The sequence below is a fragment of the Ursus americanus genome, chromosome 16, assembly GCF_024610735.1.
Source record: "Ursus americanus isolate L20-20 chromosome 16, mUrsAme1.1.p, whole genome shotgun sequence".
Lineage (NCBI taxonomy): Eukaryota > Metazoa > Chordata > Mammalia > Carnivora > Ursidae > Ursus > Ursus americanus.
In genome coordinates, this window is record NC_142142.1 from 30,622,385 (window position 1) to 30,643,191 (window position 20,807).

The 20,807-nt window shown below is 43.4% G+C and overlaps 1 protein-coding gene across 3 annotated transcripts in view; it reads right to left on the reverse strand.

Moving 5' to 3' along the window:
- Window positions 1-542: 542 nt before the first annotated feature.
- Window positions 543-20,807, reverse strand: part of PIWIL4 (piwi like RNA-mediated gene silencing 4) — a 42,958-nt gene continuing 22,693 nt past the window's right edge. For all 3 annotated transcript variants that reach the window (XM_045790850.2, XM_087868552.1, XM_087868551.1), the window contains 11 exons: window positions 19,634-19,751; window positions 17,629-17,740; window positions 15,099-15,283; window positions 12,619-12,691; window positions 8,549-8,749; window positions 7,488-7,591; window positions 5,047-5,117; window positions 3,511-3,664; window positions 1,790-1,915; window positions 1,531-1,678; window positions 543-809 (listed from right to left, as the gene is read on the reverse strand). In XM_045790850.2, coding sequence (XP_045646806.2) covers window positions 693-809; window positions 1,531-1,678; window positions 1,790-1,915; window positions 3,511-3,664; window positions 5,047-5,117; window positions 7,488-7,591; window positions 8,549-8,749; window positions 12,619-12,691; window positions 15,099-15,283; window positions 17,629-17,740; window positions 19,634-19,751 — 1,409 coding nt within the window. In that variant the 3' untranslated portion in view covers window positions 543-692. The remainder of the gene's footprint in view (window positions 810-1,530; window positions 1,679-1,789; window positions 1,916-3,510; window positions 3,665-5,046; window positions 5,118-7,487; window positions 7,592-8,548; window positions 8,750-12,618; window positions 12,692-15,098; window positions 15,284-17,628; window positions 17,741-19,633; window positions 19,752-20,807) is intronic.

The window sequence follows — 20,807 nt, forward strand, 5'->3', positions numbered from 1 at the left end:
GGGGGAGGGGACGGGGGCCTGGGCCAGCTCTCTTCTTGTGGAATCCGTTTTCTCAGTGCCACGGGAAGCAAGATCATCAATGAGAGCACCTGCTTTTAAGAGAAATCAAGTACCTTCAAGAGAGCAAGTGGTATGTCCCGATTTAGAAACGTCACTCAGAGTGGTGGTGGTGGGGTTAGCAGGTAAGTCTGTGCTGAAAACCAATCATGAGGTTTGCATGTAGCTTCGACTGAAATCCAAACAACAGTAAATACACACAGGATGCTCTGAATTTTCTTTATTTTCCAATAACTATTGGAACCACTCTACAAAATGTTCTACAATATTATTTAACAAAACGTCAACAAAATTTAGGGTGGGAATTAGACCCCATTTCCCTAGCATCAGAAACATCTTGCAAACACTTATTTTCTTAGAGGATATTCAGCTCTGTGGAATTACTTACAGATGATGGTACATTTTAATTCCATTTACCAGCACGAGAATTTACCGCGAGCATAAAACTCTTTGAAATGAAACACTGTACATTTCTTTTGAACCATTTCAGATTAAGCTGTGCTGGGTGTTTTTCCAGAAGCTAAAACTAAGCTCCATCTCTTTTCCCCAGTCACGGCCTCGCACTTGAGGCAGGTTTGTACAAAATCCAGCTACTCCTCGGACTGCTCATGCAGGGACGCCCGGGGTTCCCATCGTCACAGGTAGAAGAGGGAGTTGGCTAATTCCAGACTGGGCTCTTTGTGAATGCTCTGCGCCACCAGAAAGGTCAGCTTGTGCGCGTACTGACAGGGGGCTGGGATACTGATTAAGCCCTGAGGAGAAAACATATTGCCAGCCATTAAGAGGTTAACTTGTTGTCAAAATAATTCATGTTCCTGAGTTTTCTCCTCTGCTAATTCCATCACAGTGGAATGTGTTTGTGAGTAAACAACAACTAAAGTCAACCAACAAAGGGCAACCAGTCGCAGGGAGCACAGACTCACTGGGCAAGCTGGTGTGGAAGGCCAGTCTGGCTCCACAGAGCTGGGAGCCAGGAGCCCGTCCCACTTAGCGCTAATCTAAGTTTCCTGTGGCTTGAGGCTCCAAGGGGCTCAGACCAAACCTTGGACTTGGACTTTGAGAGCAGCCCTTGGCTTAATGCTCAGAAACACAGAACAGACGTGTCCTTACTTTCCCATCAGACACAGTGTCTGAGTTGGCTTCAACTTCCTCAACTGCAACTTGGAAATAACAAGACCCCAATTTCCTCCCAGGCTTGCATAAGATAATGCATAGAATAAAGTCTGCTGGAAAGGATCAATACTAATGTTTTAAGGAATAATAATAATGTTTACAGTTGTTGCTGCTTCGTTTCTATGACAGGCTGGGTTTCTCCCACTGTGGAATCGGAACTCATTCATTCCCACATGCATGCATTCATTCACTCCTCCTTCGTGAAGTCAGGCACCGTGCTGGGTGTAGGGATACAAAGGTGAGTTGGGTGACGACCCTGGGCGGGAACAGTGAGTGTCAGTGTCCCACAGTGTCACTCACCGGCCAGTTGTAGTACACGTGGCACAGTTTGAAGGTAAGTCTCTGCATGTGGTCGGGCTTCAAGCCGTTGTCGTCATAGATGACATTATAGTGGGTGGGAGTCACCGTTCCCCGGCTGGCCGTCTGACTGATCAAGTAGAAGTCGTACCTGAGCGGAAAACCGGCAGGAAGGTGAGAAGGAAGGCCAACAGAAGGAGGCCTCACGTGAGGAACGCACAGCGAACGTTTCATTGAAAACCGGCTTTCGAGGGGCACTTGCCATTCAGGACGCGTGGCTTCGGAGTCCACCACGGTGCCCAGAGGTGGGTTCTGCACCGACCGGTTCAGCTCCATGAAGAATCGCAGCAAGCATTTCTTCCTGACCACAATCACGGACAGTTTGGTGCTTGGAACCAGAAAGGCAAAAAGTAAGATGCAGAGAACCAGAACCAAACTTGCAGCTTTCTAGTCTTTTTTTTTTTTTTTTTTTTGGTAATTTCTAGATAAATTCATTCATTAGAAAAACACTGCAAAAATGAAGAAAGTCGAAATTACCCCCAACCTCAACTCCCCGAGATACACAGTTTTCACAATTAGAGATTGTTCTTATTTGTGGTAAAAGTGTGGCATGTCCACTCACCTGGCTGGTTTATACCACTTGATGAGGACAGGGGGAAATGGTTAGTAAGGTAGTGAGCTTCAACTAGCACTTCTAAAGGAAGATTTTCCAGAATTTTCCATGGAGACAAGAGTTCCTTTTTCCATTAGCAATAGTCCCCCTATTTCACCTTCACCCTTCCTCTCACTTTTGAATAGCAAAGAAACCCACAAGTTCCTCTTACTCCTCAAATCATCGCTTCTGAATCCTGCAAGACACACACACCTGGGGAGGATAGATGGATGAACCAAATGTTGAATGACCAAGGATTACAGTCAGGATTTGGTAATGCCAGGGCCAAATCCAAATACTGGCCATCATTCCCAAAGAAACCCCTGAGATGCAGAGATTATGGGGAAATCTCACTTTCACCATTTTATTTAAAAAATATATTACTGTTTTAATACTGAAACTTTTAAAAGTTGATGTCATATTGCAAGAAAACTCCTTAGCACTGTCAGCTGCTAAATGTTCTCCTGCTAGCCCTAAATTGCACGCTTGTGACTCTGAATGATGCAGTCACCGGAGCTCAGTGGGAGGGAGAGATCTGGGCTGTGAGGACTGGATGCAGCTGCAAGCGATACTGCCCCCCAGCCACGATGCTCTCCCTCCTCGCTGACAGGCCGTGACGGGGTCCAGGCTCAGCTCCTCTGGGGCTCAAGGCGGCAACTTCGGTTGCCAGTGGTGCTGATGGTGTCCCCCGCCAGACAAATGCAGTGCTCTGCTCGGAGTAAGATGCTCTCCGAAAATTTTAAGAAGCCAACTTAAGATTGTCATCCTCCCCCATTTGTCAGTTCTAGTATTTTCCTTGCACCTGCCACTTGACATTCTCACTGAGGAAAACGTACCGCGCCCCTGAATCTAGAAGGGTAGCAATGGAGCAAGCTATTTAGGGTGGTCTTATCTCAGTCTGCAGCCCAGCTGGCCCCGCCCCCCACCGCCTTCTGCACCTCCCACTGACCTTAGCCGCACCCCGGGGCCTGCACTGGAGGGGCCCTAGCCCTGGCTGTTGTTTTGGGCCTTGAATTTCAAACCACAGCTTGTTTAGTCTCTAGGCATATCAATATGCATGAAGCGTCTCCTCCCACAGGCAGCCCCGCAGGCTTCCTGCGGAATCTCCATGTGGGCTGCTCTGGAGAACACCTGCCTTCCTCCAGGTGCCCCCCCACCCCCAGGGTGCACCCCACCCTATTCACGGAAGACCATCCCAACTACGCTCCAAGCCGGGGGAAATCTAACCATCCAGGCTGTATTCACACGATGCAGACACCCAGCCTTATTAACGTTAATAGTTATAATCAATGTGCTATCGCGAGTGTGGGGAAAGAACAGCAACAGAATACCTGGTATTTGAACTTGCTTCGGTCACACTGCTCAGCAGCTGTGGAACTTCGTATTCGATCAGTGTTTTCAGCTGGCCATCCCCTACGCCGTCCCGGTAGACGATGATCCGCGCGGGCAGAGCATGGTTCTGCTTGTACCATCTGTTGAGCGCTCCTGCAGAACGTGTGGTTGGTGAGAAGAGAATGGCTTGTCCAATGCCAACACAGAGTAACATCCCCATAGAGATCAATGCGTTAGAGAAGTCTGTTAGGACAGACCACTCACTGTCAAAGAGGATTAATTCCCAACTTGAGTTGTAACTGCAATAATATAAAAGTGGATAACTTTAGGGAACGTTCGGCATCTCTGCTCTTTGAGGAGTCATAACGGTTTCTGTGGCCTAACATATTCTTCACTTAGCATGCCTCTTTAGTAACATGTTAATATTTAAACAATAAATGAAGTCATGCAACAGACATACAAGTTCCCAAAACCAAATTAATACTAATCTAGTTTCTTCAAGCCTTTCAACGCTATCAACAGAGATAGACGGGATCATTTCATGTCATTTTCTTCTTCAACGAGCATCAATATGAAGACATAAGGAAAGGAGGTGGCTGCCCCTCTGAAGGCTCTCTTACCGTGGGCTCACCCAATCAGATTGTAAGTTGCACTGACAGTACGAATTCTGAAAACATTTCCAACTACTCCACCTAGAAACTGCCCCAAGAGCAGAGCCAGACAGTAACTCCTACTCAACAGAAACTTTTCATTACGACTTCAAAAAAGGACCAAGTTTTGAAGTGAGGGCAAAGTAATATAATACTTATTTTCATGTATATATTGGGCAATCGTTTTAGAAGAGTTTGTTGTCCAGGAAATTCAGTTTAGTTCAATAGAAGATGATCATATAGGTAAGGCCATAACCAACACATACCACCAAATTCACTTTTTTAGGAAACAATATTTACAACCTCCCCTGCCCCCAAAGTTTATAGATGGGAAGATGCGCGTCAGGAGAGGAAGTGAATCGTACAAACCACACTGCGAGGGAGTGCCAAAGCCAGATCCCAACCAGGGCTGGGGAGGAGACGGGAGCCCCAGATACTGTTCCCATCACATCCCGTATGAAGAAGGCACCCTTCCTCGCCTGCCTTTTTCCCCATCTTCTCCTGCTAAGTCACACTTCATCTGCCAGCCTTCCTATCACCGCCCCAAAGGCTTCCTTCCTATTTCTAGACCTCACACCACTCCATCACAATCCTTGTATCTCTGGAATAGATGCCTTTGGTCTCTGCACTGCCTGCCAGAGCCACCGGTAGCTACAAACTCCCCTTCCCCTTGGCTGTTTATCACACACAGATGACACATGTAAATTCTACAGCATCTGTTAGCATGGGTCAGGACACAGCGCTGGGAATCTCCAACCGGGTGACAGTTGACTCGGGCAGGCTTAGGGCGTCTGCTTCCACCATCTGCTCTGCTACAGGCACACGGACTCTGGGTCAGAAAGAATGGTGCTCGGAGCCCACCACCCACTGCTATACTTTGAGTACCAGTCATGAAAACTTTTAAGCAATCAGCAACGTCAGTCGTTGTTCTCTGAAGGATACAGCGAGAAAACCACCTAAAGTGAGAAAAACACAAAAGTAAAGTTCAAATTCAAAATGTCTACTATAAACATGCATTAGAATTAAGTGAAGAAACAGAAAACAACCGAACTGTCCATCGATGGGAGAATGGATAAAGACGATGTGACACGTGCCTGCGTGAGTGAGTGCACATGTGCGTGGGCACGCACACAGAGAACACTATTTAGCCATACAAAAGAATAAAATCTGGGTATTTGTGATGACATGGATGGACCCTGAGGATATTATGTTAACTGGAGTAAGTCAATGTGATCTCACTTATAAGTGAAATTAAGAAAAAAAAAAAAAGCTCCTAAATACAGAGAGCAGACTGGTGTGGTTGCCAGAGGCAGGGGGTGGGGGCGGGGGCACTGCGTGAAGGAGAGCAAAGGATACAAACTGCCTGATACAAAATAAGTAAGTCCTGGGGATGTAATGAGCAGCATGGTGAGTATAGTTAATAATACTGTATTGCATATTTGAAGTTGCTAAAAGATTACATCTTGAAAGTCCTCATCACAAGAAAAATGAATTTCATAACTATGTGATGATGTTAACTACTGTGGGGATCATTCTGCAATATGTACAAATATTGAATCATTACATTGAACACTGAAACGGATATAATGTTGTGTATCATTATACTGCCATCAAAAAAAAAAAAACAGACACTATGAGTGAAACTTAATGCTCATGATTTTGTATATGCTGTATGAGCACAATTATATTTTTTTAAGATTTATTTATTTATTTATTTGACAGAGAGAGACAGCCAGCGAGAGAGGGAACACAAGCAGGGGAGTGGGAGAGGAAGAAGCAGGCTCCCAGCGGAGCAGGGAGCCCGATGCGGGACTCGATCCCAGGACCCTGGGATCATGGCCCAAGCTAAAGGCAGATGCTTAACGACTGAACCACCCAGGTGCCCCATAGCACAATTATATTAAAAACCTCCCCTCCCCAAAAGAAATTTATTGGTAAGAGAAACTAAAACATAGTGTTGGCATCAGACTAGCTGGGTTCAAATCCTGGCTGGCATAATGACCAGCCATGTGACTGTGGTATGTGAACCTAAGCCTCGGTTTCCTCGTCTGTACCAAGGAAATGTACAAGGTGGTGAGGTAGTTACTACCTCATAAGGTTGTAAAAACTAAGTTAGATAATATATATAAAGTACTTAGCACAGTACTTGGCACAAAATAAGCAATAACAAATAGAAGCTACTGCATTATTATTACAAAGGAATTCATTAGTTTAGCAGATCTATTTTCAAAATATTCAAACATTTCTCAAGCATAAACTTCAAGTTCTATCAATGAGCCTTTTGCACTTGAAATCTGAACATGATGAACTTATCTCAATTTCAGAAGTCCTCTTGCTAAAGCCATTATTTAAATAAAAGTACTTGGAAAATGAAAGTCATGGCTTAGTGGTAAGTATGCCTCAACATGATTTATAACCAATAATGACACAATGAGGACTGTGGCACAAACTGGAAGTCCTTTATCTGCTTGATGAACGAAGTGACACATGGCATCTCATACAACCTGGAAGGAATTTGGAGTCACACCACTACTCTTCCTGTTTCTCACCATCCCAAATATATCCCTGACCACAAATTTAACGGGCTAAATCAAATAGCTTACATCTAGGAATACACGTCACAAACTGTTCCTACAACCTCAAAACACATCGCTTCGTTGCAAATAGTGAAACAATTCTAGGAACAACAATTTATTAAATACTATGAGTCAATATTTCATGCGTTGCCCTGAACCTGCTTATACTTTCAGCAGCTGCATGAACTCCATCAACTGTCCCCAAGTGTTCCTAATGACGAGCATGTCCTGAGCGTGCTGAGGCTGTGTGTGAAGCACTTTATCGTACGTAATTCCCATACGTGTCCTGTGAAACATGCATCACTGTCATCCCCATTTTACAGGTGACTACAAATGAGGCATGGCAAGCTTAAATCGCCAGATGTCAGAACATGGCAGATACAAAGCCAAGCAATCTGAATCCGAAGTCAGCTGCTTGACGAAATGTATGTACGGTTCCGAGTACAGCACCCAAAACAGTGCAGACGAATAGAAAACAAATACGTAAGAATTCCTGTCATCCCTCATTTTGGGAATATGATAGGTATATGAGGGACAGCTTGTCCTGATGTATGTATAAATATAGTTTCTTCATAAGGCTACATATTATCATAATATTATCAATCACATTTTTATCTATAAGTATAATTTATGACTAAAGTGTTTATATTTTTAAAATGAGTGAAGAATACAAACTGTTTCCTCCTGTATGATTTTTAGTTAAGCCACAAACAATAATTAGAGAATATGTTGGGGTAACTGTAAAATTACCTGGTGATTCCGGGGTTAATACTGGCCACAAATCCAACCACCACCATTCCCTTGCTGAATTCATCTTTACAGACATCAATACCGACCACCATCAGGGACTTTAACTGTAAAAGTAAATTTTTCGTGATTTATTGGAATGGGGCATCATTTCCCCAAACGATGATTTAATATGAAGTTGTAAAAAAAACTCTCCCTAGTTATTAAATTATTTAAGTGAAGCTACATGCCAGCGAGACCAAGGGCCAGACGAAGCAGGCTATTACAACAGAAACCAAAGAGACTTAAAGATGGAGGAATGGCCTGGGACACACTTTGCTTCAGAGCCTCACTCTAAGGGCTACCATCCTTTGTGGAGATGGACAAGTGCCATCGGTGGCTTGAGAGGTTGTGGGCAAGTGGTCAGTCATTTATCCGGGCCTCGGCTGCAGGGATCTGAAGAGGAAGTCCATTCCCCATTCTTCAGATGCCTAGGGGACCCTCATTGCTCACTGGCTTTGCATCCCCTGGAGGCGTCTGGGGCTCCCCACATACATCCTGCTTATGGAAATGTAAAGGAATGGACAAGATTCCCTCACTTCCCATCCCCTCCCCTCCTTCCACAGTGGCCAATAGTTCAGGAAAGAGAAGAGGACTTTCTCAGTTCCCACCACAGCTCAAGATCAGAGCTCCGCCAGCTGCCCGAGCCCTGCGGAGGCCCCTCCAGGGTGCAGAGCTCCTCTGAGGGCCAGCAGCTGCTGAAAGCTGATGAAAGAGAGCGCGGAGCACAGATTTCCTATAGCAGCCAGAAGGCTTCAGATCGAGTCCCTCCAAGTCTCTGCCAACCCAGAGCCTCAGTCATGCAGGATTCTAACAGCTCACCCGAAGCTCCCAGATGACAGGAGCCACCCCTCACCTCCTGGATGGTGTCCTGAGTCATGCTGGAACCCAGAGCCAACAGACAGACAACAGACCCAACAAACAAAACACTTCTGGGATCACGTGAAAATATCTACCACTTTGATTTCATTTTTAAATTAATAAAAGGAGTGACTGATTGCTAAAAGGGAAGGATCCCTGCTCACAGGGATCTCGACGGCCCACAGTTCGCCTCCGAGTTTACAGGCCATCTGCATGGCGATCTTGGTGGCAGTGCTCATCATTATTCCCTGCCTGGTCAAGGTCCGGGCGAGCACGCACTGGCTCGGCACCGGCCAGACGGAGCTCAGGTATTTTTTAATGCAATCGTAGTAGCTCTTCTGATTGGAAGGCAGGATACACATTACCTAAGAGACAAAATAAGAAAAGGAAGAAAAAAGTCAATTTATTTATGCTTAGAAGCAGCTTTACAGAAACCGAGCAGCTTTACGCCTGGGTGGCTCGTCGGTGAAGCGTCCGACTCTTGATTTCGGCTCGGGTAGTGATCTCAGGGTTGTGGGATGGAGCCCGGAGTCAGGCTCCGTGCTGGGTGTGGAGCCTGCTTAAGATTCTCTCTCTCCCTCTTCCTCTGCCCTTCCCATCAACCTTTTCACATGGGCAAGCTCTCTTTCTCTCTCAAAAAAAAAAAAAAATTGAACACATGGATTCTCCAAATAATCTCTTGCCACTGAGTTCTGAAGAAGCAAATATTAACATGCCTGAAGTTGTCTTAAATGGCCCTTAACTGCTGACAATCAGTCAATGTCATTTGAGACGCCCTTTTATCAGCCTCCCGCTCTGCAGTCCCATCCCAAAGCTACCCATCCCTCTCGGCTTTCCCTGCCTTGCATCTCTTCTGATTTGCTTCTGTTAGGCTCCCCAGATTCCCTCCTAACATAGCCCCTCTCCAGCCCCCTCCCTGCCCCTTGTTGGCCATTTGCTGTGGCTCTCCAGCTCTTGTCCCCACTGTCTCCTCCCCCAGCCTCACCCACACGGCCAGGTGGAGGACTAGCTTACACGGTGGCCTTTTCCCCACTAGGTACTAGACAACCAAAATAAAAGAAACAAACAACAATTTTTTGTTTGTTTACTGTGACTTGAGAGTAGGGATATGGGGGGGGCATAAGGAGATAGAAGTTTCAGGTGGGTATTTTTAAATTCTGCCATCTCTGTCACTGCCCCTGTCTCTTATCTGGTGTTTCTCTCTAAAGGGCCTCTCCTGGCCTACCTGGATCTCCTTTCCATCTTGTACACCTTATCTTCAAAACCGCCACATTATAGAAAAGATAGGCATTGTCATGATTCGCAGAGGACAAAGTGATTTTTCACCTATAGATCTGTTCAAAATATCATATCAAGGGCTAAAATTATGTACACTTAATTATATAAAATAGGGAAATATATTTGTCAGCAAAATCCTCTTAGGAGTCTTCCTTCCTTCCATCCTATGAATTTGGGGCCAAGAAAGGTAGGTGACAGAACAAGGCAGTGGTCCAATGGGACCGGGGCCAAAAGAAGACAAGTGAGATTGGCTGTGTATGAGGGGATGGAAGTGTAGGCGATATGTGAATACCAGGAGCCGTGTTTCCCCATCAGAGAAGGGAGGCACAGATATGGATGTGGGGACCACTTCCCTGTGCTGCAGGACTCGAACTGGAGGTGTGACCACATGTTGAACATACACATAGACACAAATGGTAATAACATAGATGTAAGTGTGTATGTATAGACAGTTGACCCTTGAACAACACAGGTTTAAACTGTGCAAGTCCATTTGTATGCAGATTTTTTATATAGTCCAGTACTGTAAGCGTACCTTCTCTTCCTTATGATTTTAATAGCATTTTCTTTTCTCTAGCTTACTTTATTATAAGAATACAGTATATGTTATATATACAAAACAAAATATGTATTAATTGTGTTACAAGGCTTCCAATCAACAGTAGGCTATAGGAATTAAATTTGGTGGGAGTTAAAAGTCATGCAGAGATTTTTGGCTGTGCAGGGGACTGTACCCCTAACCCCCACATTGTTCAAGGGTCAACTGTGTATGAGTACATATATGTAGACACATGCTACACATATTCCTAGCTTTGCCCATTGAGAAAGCTGGGGAGAAGTGACACCCCAGTAACAAATGAGCACACCCAGTTGCCCAGATTTTGATTTCTAAATACTGGTCTCTATCCAAAGGCATTACAGCTCGTTGGAGAAATATCTAATTCCAGAACTGGGCAGGAAAACTTCAAGATTAACTTGGAATACCTTACTGTGCCAGACAGTAAGGAAGTGTCCCAAAAAAGATGGGGACATGTCAAAGAGACACAGAAGCCCACCTGAATGGGTCTCCCACTAACAAAATCAGGAACAAGTGGGGCATCAAAATAAATAACAGTAGTAATAGACTATAATCTGGTAAATAAAATAGGAAACCATGAATCCATAGTGTATAAATAAATGAACAAAGAAATGGGGAGAAGAGGAAGCTTTCCCTTATAATATAACGCTACCTACTAAATGTAGAAGGAAATACAATGTTACATACTAAATGTACGAAATTAGAAGGCCACCACTTGGCAATCGCCATAGTAATAATGGGTTCAGATAAGAATTATCAATGGATTCTAAAACTAGCAGGTAAAAGTTTGATGAGAAACAGGATATTTACATAGTCTCAAAGTATCTCTCTGCAAAAAAACAAAAACGTGATTAATTACAAAGAGAAGAGTAAACTCTTCTGTGCAACACAGAAACTTGACAGATACCACCTTAATTAATGGGGTACCTCCTGGTAGGACATATTAAGAAAACAGAATCATTGCTGTGATACTCCTACCAAAAGTGCATAACCTGAATTGAATTATAAGGAAACATCAGACAAACCCAAGCAGAGGGACATTCCATAAAATAACCGATCTATATTCTTCAAAATTGGAAGGTCATCAAATACCATGGAACTGTTCCAGATTGAAGGAGGATCTAAAGAGACAGGATAACTGAGTGCAATGCATTGGATCCTTTTACTAGAGAGGACATTTTTGAGGACAAATGGAGAAATATGAATGGAGTCTGCGGATTAGCTGGTCTTACTGTTTCCTGATTTTGATGGTTGTCCTATGGTTCTGCCGAAGAGTGACTCTGTTTGTAGAGAATATGCACTAAAGTATTAAAGGGCAATGGGGTGTCATATCTGTAACCTACTCTCAAATGGTTCAGGAAAAAAGATGATGATGGATAGATAGATAGATAGATAGATAGATAGATAGATAGATAGATAGATGAAAAAAGGAAACGATAAAGCAAATATGATAAAATGTCAACAATTGGAGAATCTGGGTGATAGGTATATGGGAGTTCTTTGCACTATTCTTGCGATCTTTCTGCTAAGTTTCATTTTATTTTCAAGGAAAAAAAAAGGTGCTCTTAGGGTTAGAATTCCCTTTGTTCAATGTATCATCCTTAAGGGCCTTTTTTTGTGTCTGACTAAAAGAGAGACACGGCTAAGCTGCTTTGCAGGAGATGCAGAGAGGCATGCTGGGAGTCCGGACACATGCGCTAGGGAGGTAAGACACTGCGGCCCAGTGAGGGGCTGGGCCTGGGAGAAGAGGAAGCATTTCCAAGAAATAGGAATGGCTGAGAGATTTTTAAGAACAAGGATGTCAGTTTTAACTTGCCTACAATGTTGGGGTGTGCTGTAATCACGCCTTGACCCCAAACCCTCCTCAGAGTCAGCTACACCTGTGCACATGCACGATGCTTTGGGAAATGAGGCAGCTGTGGGGGCGGATGCGGTGCAGGGGGAACGGCACTCATGAAAGAGGGCGAGAATCCAGGGGAAGCAGCCACAGGTGACATGGAAAAACCCAAACCCTCCAAGAACCCACTGAAACACTGGGAGCCCCAGCATTTATGGGATACAATGGGAGTCACTTTATCTTAAATTTTAAATAAAAGGTGACCCCCTCCCAGCAAGTTAAAAATATGTAGACATCCAAGAGGTTGAGATGGGAGTAAAAACAAGAATTTAAAAATTTATATAAGAAATATGAAAAGGAAATAAAATGTTGATTAAAATACCAGGATTAATACTTTTCTGGGTTCTTGGGGAAATGCTCAGCCATTTGCAAACATATCATGGAAGAATATGCTCACATTCCTTCTTCCAAGGAAAGAAGATTGTTAGATAGAAAGAAAAAACAAAAATTATACATCAAAACGAAAATTATCCTATACTCACCAACTGAACGTGAGGATCCACATGTTTCTGCAGAACGCTGAGGAACGCAGCTGGATTTTCTTGTACTTTAATGCTACATAAAAAGATTAATTTTGAGGCTATATAATTCCCTTTTTAGTAACACATAATCCTATAGAGTTAAAAATAATACAGATTTTTATAACCCCACTACAAGATACACCAAAACACTTAATAATCATTTTTATTAGCTTAAAAACAGTTTGGTGGTAAATGCAATTTTCTCTACTGTATATAATCCCTACAATTAATAATTCTGTTGTTCAAAATGAGGTTGAAAGTGAGATTTTGAAATCACAAGTCTCAATAACCAAGCATCTGAAACTGGCTTGAGTTAAACTGGGATTCAGATTTCTCTACTACTGAATCTCCATAAGAAATTTAAAAGTCTCAGAAATCATCAGATGAATGAGACCAGGCTATTCAGCTAATCTGAACGGTTCAGACTAAAAGTTTTTTTTCCCTATGACGGCTTGTTTGGAGCCTGGAATATTTAGTCTGTATCAGTTTGCAAGTACTTATCTGATCTGTGCTTCCATTATGTTAGGGGCCAGACGCTATAGAAATAATTCCCACACTTCATAGATATGGTTTCTTTATGTAGAATCAGCTTCTGAGAGGCGTATAGGATGGGACTGTCCTAATGCCCAGTGGCCTTTTAAAACTTGCCCAGCAGGTGGCAGGACCACTGTTCCCTGCTCACTGATTCTGAGCTCCAGGAATGTCCTGCAGCTCTGGTAAAACAGCTGAATGGTTCTGACTTTTCCAAATCAATGTCTTGCATACAGACTCAGCAGCCATCTTGCTGTCCATTCTTTCCAAACTCATCAGGCAAATGTTTCAGATATAAATCCAACAGGTAAGGGGCACCTGCGTGGCTCAGTCAAACACCGGCTCTTGATTTCAGCTCAGGTCATGATCTCAGGGTCATGAGATCGAGCCCCTCACTGGGCTCTGCGCTGAGCAAAGACCCTGCTTAAGAGTCTCCCTCTCCCTCTCTCCACCTCTCTCTCCCCACTCTCTCACCCCCCCTTAAATAAATAAATAAATAAATGTAGGTAAATGGATACTTCATGGGAAAGATAAAGGATGGAATGAAATATGGGCTTTCAAATAAAACAAGCTAAGAACAGAACGCAGCACCGGCTTGTGCGTGGAATTCACGAAAGAAGGAGCCTGTGCTGTCATCCCAGGGTCTGTGACTGGGCTTCTTTCATTCATCTTTCCCTGCTTTTTTAGCTCCTGGGTTAAGAGAAATGAGAGCAGTATGGTGACTAACATAATATAATAAAAAATCATTATAAAAAAAAAAAGAGAGAGAAATGAGAGCAGGTGAAACTGAAACCAGGCGATTTGTTAACAGATGTGATAAGAGGAGCATTCTAAACTGCGGTGTCAAATGAGACTTTGGGGACATCTCTGGTTTTCAACAATGTACTGCTGATGTAATTAATTAGTAACCACGTGTTTAAAGAATAACTTCCCACCTTGCCAATTAGGACATTTGCCCCTCCACTATAACAGCAACAAAAAGAAGTATGCATCCCTCCGTATTAAATCTATCAAGCTCAATAAAATAAGGCATGACCAATTTTACTGCTTTTCTAAAGCAAACGATACCCAATTTTGAGTGACTATGTAGGGACCCCTTACTAAACTGAAAGCAATTTACTTGTCTTTCTCATCCCCAGCAAATGGCAGAGTGTCTAGTATATAGTAGACACTCAATAAATGTTCAAAGACTAAGTGTCCTTGGTTTCATCAGAAAACTAAATATAATCTTATACTACAGTAACAGAATCAGAAAAGTTTATTTAAGATCTATTTTTACATTAAATTTTTTTAAAAGCTTCTTTATTTAAAAGAGAGAGTTAGTGGGGTGGAGGGGCAGAGGGAGAGGGAGAGGGAGAGACAAACTCAAGCAGGCTCCATGCCCAGTGCAGAGCCCAATGCGGGGCTTGATCTCACGACCCTGAGATCACGACCTGAACTGAAACCAAGAGTCCGACACTTAACCAACTGTACCACCCAGGCACCAGGCACCCCTCTTTTTTATATTAAATTTTAAAGCATAAAATCTATCAAATAAGTCAGGAAATGCAATGTCTATATTTTTCAATATCCCTGTTTCCTGTTAAGTTTTATAAAGAGCTGCTATGAAAGAATTAAGGAAAAAAAGTTAATTGATTTATTAAGGATTTATGGCCCAAATAGTACTGAAAAGATCTTGAGGGTAATGACAGTATTGCCTAAAGAACTGTGAAAACAGTTTTACAAAGACCAGTATAAAACTTCAGTCACTGCAAAAATCTATCTACTTATAACTGTTTTCTTGGTGCTTTATATTAGGAAACTTTACTGAGACAAAGCTTTTGCAGCTACATCCACCATCGTTTCCAATCTTCTAACCAAACCAAATTAATAGATGAAAACAGCTGGGATGATTTTCTGTGTATTCTCACATTTTGGGGTAGTCCACATTAAATCCCATGGCACTTCCAACTCTTCTCAAGCAGTGCAGAAAGTCCTCGGTCACGTTTTCATCTCTGTGGCTACATACAATCAACCATTTAGTCAAAGACCGTGCACTTAAAATCTTGCAATTCCGCATGTCCTTGGACCACTCGGCAGCAGACGCAGGCTGACACTGGGAAAAAGAATGGTCATGGAGGGGTTGAACACATGTATTCAGAGAGCAGTTAAACAAAGATTGTGCCAAGATGGTCCACATTTATCATAAGAGAACTACTTAGTACAGTTCGCTATTCACAGACTTAAAACACTGATCCAGAACCGCACATCGGGACAGAATACATGGGCTTCCTGGAAGGGGAGGCATCCGAGCCTCACCGCGGGTCAGCCACTCCCTGGCTGTAGATAGTTGGGCGTTCCCTTTACCTCGTGGGCCACTGCTGTGTGCAAAGATCTCTAGGTTCCCTTCCAGCTCTAAAGTCGATGACCTTTAATACGAAAGCCTCAGGCAAGTGGGCTGTCTGACTCGGTCTCTGTAGGCATAAGCTATCGGAAAGAGAAAAGGCTGACTCCTGATACTCCAGGACATCCAACGACAACTCACACATGCTGCAGGGCAGTGAAGAGCATACATTTTGCCAGGATTGCTCTGTGTGGGGGCAAAGATGAGGCCAGGGCACGAGCTTCTTTCTCCCTCTTGGACGGTCCTTCCCCCAAGTGACCAGGAAAACTAAGCTCCCTGCACTGAAGGGGGGAGACTTTAGATTGGTTACTTGCCTTCTGCTTATATCCACGGACCAGAATTGAATGGAAATGTCTTGGGAATAGTGAGCCGGGAAGAGCCACTGTTAGCATTGAAAATTCTAACTAATCCCCTGCTACTCAGCATGGCCTTCTACTGAGAGCTTGTTAGGAACGCAGAGCCCTGGGTTCCATCCCAGACCCACTGAATCGGAATCTACATGTTACCACGTTCCCAGTCACTGATCAGGACATGAATGTTTAAGAAGTATTATAATCCCCTTGTTTTACAGACTCCAAAGCTGAGGCTGAGAGACGTTATGGAATCAGTTGGTGCCAGGGACAGATTGAGATTGGTCTTCCTGTACTTTCCACCAAACTCTGAAATCCAACCACAGGCACCCTCATTATGCCCTGCCATTAGGTGGCCTGGCAGGGACTCGGCTCCAGGAGGCAACCTTAACGAAAGAAGGCGAAAGTTTAGCCCTCCATCAGTGGAGTCACGGCTCATTCTTTCCATTACCACCAGAATGAGGAGAGCCAAGGCCCTCTCACCTACACTCCTACCTGTTATGGGCTGGCGGAAGACCCAGGACAACTGCCCAACACACTCTGAGGCCTGTGAACCGTTAGTCTACTCAGTTCCTAGAACCCAATTCAGAAAAGCAAGCATTGGTCCAGAAGCCCATGACACTGTCAACTCTCGGGGGCCATCACCACCGCTAGGGGGTAGGTTGTCCCATTTTAGTGCCCCTTCTCCTAAGGAAGCCTGTTTCCATGCTAAAGAAATGCCACAAAAAAGCTCTGAGAAATATGACTTTGCTTACAGAGATGATGAGACAGATCATATTAAGTACTTAAATCCTGCTTCATACGTGGAACCGAAACAGAGCTTCTCTTTCCTGACTCCTGACCAAAATCTTAATGGGGGCCTACTTTTTGGTACTTTACAAACTTTGGTTCTGTCTTGTTTTTAAAAGTCGTTTTTCCTCAGCTTCTCCAGTGAAGGTTTTGGTAACTTGCAGCGATTATAGAAAGGAAATGATGAAAAATTCCCATGCGACCAACACGAAACTTCTGTTTCTCAGTTACATTCGTTTAGACATCTCGGCTTATTTTAACAGAGAAAGATAAGAAGAGGGAGTTTAAAAATGAAGTATGTAATTGGCTTTAAAAATGGCATAAACAGACGGGAAAGCAGAAAGAAAATGCACCATTTTTGCATAAAATAGGTTAATTTCTTCAAGTGAAGCCTTAAAGAAAGGTGTCTCTTCAGGTTTCAGAATGCCTCTCCTCCTAACTGCTGGGGCTGGGCATGGGCTCTGGGCACTTTCCTTCATGTTCATGCCAACTGAGCATTTTACTTTGGGGGAAAAGAAAGAACCCCGGTATCAGGAAACGTAGTCTACTGGAATTAACTCTCACCAGTTAAAACACTTTCTCAAGTACTATGGATTTGGGCGGGGGGGAGGACACAGAGTACTACAACACCTAATAATAGGTGGGCATGTTTTAATTGTCATAGCTTGAAATACCATTTTTCTAATGTGTCTTTAAATGAGAAACCAAACCACACTGACCTGAATCATGTCCAGTGGGTACTGCCAATTTCTCACGAGTACGCTCAGATTGTAAAGGGAGACAGAGGGGACCTCAAGGTTTAGGACAAAGGGAGCACATGGACATGGAGAACCCAAATGACTATTACTAGCCCACGAGCCACTCTTGCAGATGATCAAACTTACACATATTCAAGCAAATACTTTTAAATGCACTTACTACATGGTCTTGCATTAATATTTTTTCTGAAGGCAAAACCCTCCCAGTCAGAGACATCTGGCATCCAAAATGCAGCCCCCAAGTCTCCAGCTCAAAACGAGCATCCTTGTTTCTGTTGATAGAGTTGAGTTTGAAATCATTAGTTATTTTCTAAAGACTTTTAATCATTAGAGAGAGAATTATAACTTACTGAATTATTCAGAGACTACTTTTTTTAGGATTCCTGACTTCTATTTCTACTCACCACTTTTCCCCCTGCTCGAACGAATGATGGGACAACTGAACTCTTTTGGGACATGCAGAGATGGAGAAGGTTTCCAGTGTGGCATCCTGGTCAGCAAAATGGGCCTGCGAGCCAGACAGACCAGGGTTTAACTCCTAGTGCTGACATTTCATAATATGGGACCTTGAGTAAGACTCAATCTTCTAAAGCTACAGATTCCTTATTGGCAAAACATAGGGATAATAAGCCTAGTGACTTCAGAGGGTTGATGTAAAGATTTAGCTGACATGGAAAGTGCTACCACAGAGCCTGGCATATGCTATGGGCTCAATAAATGTGAGACATTTTCCCTGATAATAAACGTGTTAATAGAGAGATATTATGGAGGCTCTACACGTGGAGATGTCTTCTGGGAGTATCTGAATTAGTTGGCTGAGGAGTGGATGAAAGATGACAAAGGAGGGGGACATACGGACGTGGGCTTCCGGAGGTTCACAGGCTAGACGGCAGGAGGAAGATCATGAGAAGAATGGTAGTATCAACAATAATCACTGTTTTATGTTTGTATGGTACTGTACGTTTATAACTTAGTAAACCTTAATCATAGTTGATGCGTAACCTCATTGGATTAGGATATATGGTCATCTCTAGTAAGCTCTAAGTCCCTTCAGGTGAGCAAGCATGTCAACTTTGCCTCCTGGCCTCCGTTACGGTAGCCGGCTCCCAGGGAGCCAGGCACTCACTAGAGAGACTGAGGAGACTCGTGCTTTACCTCGTAAAGCTTCCCTCTCTCATTAGGGGAACTCAAACCTCTTTACACAGACTCTTTGCAATAGCTCATTATTTCCATCTAGTGATGCTATGTCTGGTCTGGTCCCACGGAATACTTAGAATTAATTATTTTGCTTCAGATACTATCTGCTCAAGATGAGATGGGTGGAGTGATCAGCAGTCAGGAAACTGGGTTGAAGTTAATGGGATTCCTGAGAGGCAGCCAGGAGAGGTGTCAGGAAGAGTCATGCACAGCCCGGGATAAGGGGAGAGAAATGGAAATGTCTCAAGTAGGCGTAAGTCTGGGGGATGTCCAGGATAAATGGCATAAAACTGTAGCCATAAAATGGAAAACTATGAGACCACAAGCATAACAGAAACGCACATTTACCATATGGAAATGTTCTAGAAAAAGCAAGTTTCCAACCATGATGTATAGTACTATGCCATTTTCCTAGAAAGAACGTGATTATATGCATTTGAAAATATCTGAGACAATATACACCATTCAATTATGATTCATTCATGCATGAAACAAATATTTACTGAGCGTACATACACACACATTCCTTTTGTTTATGTAAGTTTCCAAATGTGTCCTCCAAATTTATCTTTAAAGAAAAAAGACCATGCTACCATGTTGTCCAGCAGAAATATAAAGCAACTTACATATGTAATTTTTAAATTTTCTAACAGCTGCATTAAAAAATGCAGCTCTTCATTCAAATGTTTATCCAAAACCTCCGTGTATGAAACAGAGGAGAGGAGGGTCAGCTCGTTGAGGCCAGATGGTACTTCGGCCAGCGTGGGCTCCAACCACCTCCCCACCATCCGTAGTCCCGAGGCATCGGGGATGAACCTCTGGCTCTGGACCACACAACCCAAAAGGACCTTGCTCTGAGTCAATCGTAAAGAGACATTCCAAGGAATGAAATGTTTTGTAGACCATTCAATTCCATAAGCCAGGCCTTAGGCAGGATACACTCTGGCCCCCGCAAAGCGGCCCAGTACCTCTGAATGTCGTCAGCAAGCCTGGCCAGGCACTGCTGCCTTCCCAAAGGGCTGAGACGCGTTTCCTCAGCCACCGCCTTCATCAGTTGGAAATCAGAGGTTGCCTGGCGGGTCAGTCCTATTCATGGAAATGAAAACAAAGGGAAAAATGAACAGTGTGCAATGTAACCCAGCCCAGCTCAGGCAGGTTTTAGGCTTTGCACCTAAATGGACTCGGATCTAGCATATGGATAGCATTGTCCCAGAAAAACGCAAGCCCCTGTGTCATTCTAAATTTTCTAGCAACCACATTTATAAAAGCCAAAAAGAGGGGCTCCTAGGCGTCTCAGTCAGCTGAGCATCCGACTCTTGATTTTGGCTCAGGTCATGATCTCAGGGTTGTGAGAGGGAGCCCAGCGTCCAGCTCTGTGTGGAGTCTGCTTGAGACCCTCTTCCTCTCCCTTTGACCCTCGCCCTGCTCTCTCTGTCTTTCTCTAAAATAAATAGATCGTTTTTAAAAAAGCCAAAAAGAAACATGAAGTTATTTAAATAGTATATATTACTTAATTCAATATATCCAAAATGTTATCATTTCAATACATAATCCATATTTAAAAAGTTAATGAGCTACTATACTGAGTCTTAGGAGTCCAGTCTACATTTTATACTCGCAGCCTGTCTCCAGCTGGCACCTCAGTTGGGCTAGTCACATTCCGAGGGCCCAATAAACACATATGGCCAGTGGCTACCGTACGAGACCGTGCAGATCCAGAATCTCAGAATACCATTAAGAACGAACATCCCTCCCATCAAGAATTATATCCTTATTGATTTTTCTAATTCCAAAATAAATATATACACATTGTAACTGGTAACAAAATGTAAAAGGTAGAAGTCCTCCTTGCTTAGTCCCACCCTGCTAATCAAATGAACATGATTAAAAGTGCTGGAGACAGTTACTCTGTTCAACTGTATAGTGAGAATTAACTTCTAGAATAATGCCAAAATAAAACAAGGATCATTGTGGCACCACACAAACAATGTACCTGAAGAAAATCAAAGTCCTGTTGTTTCCTACTCTAGTGAAGCTCAAAAACACTGGAGAGAAGCTTGGTTTAATATGATCCAGAAATTCCACTACTAGGTATCGACCCAGAGAAAATGAAAACACTAATCCAAAAAGATACATGCAGCC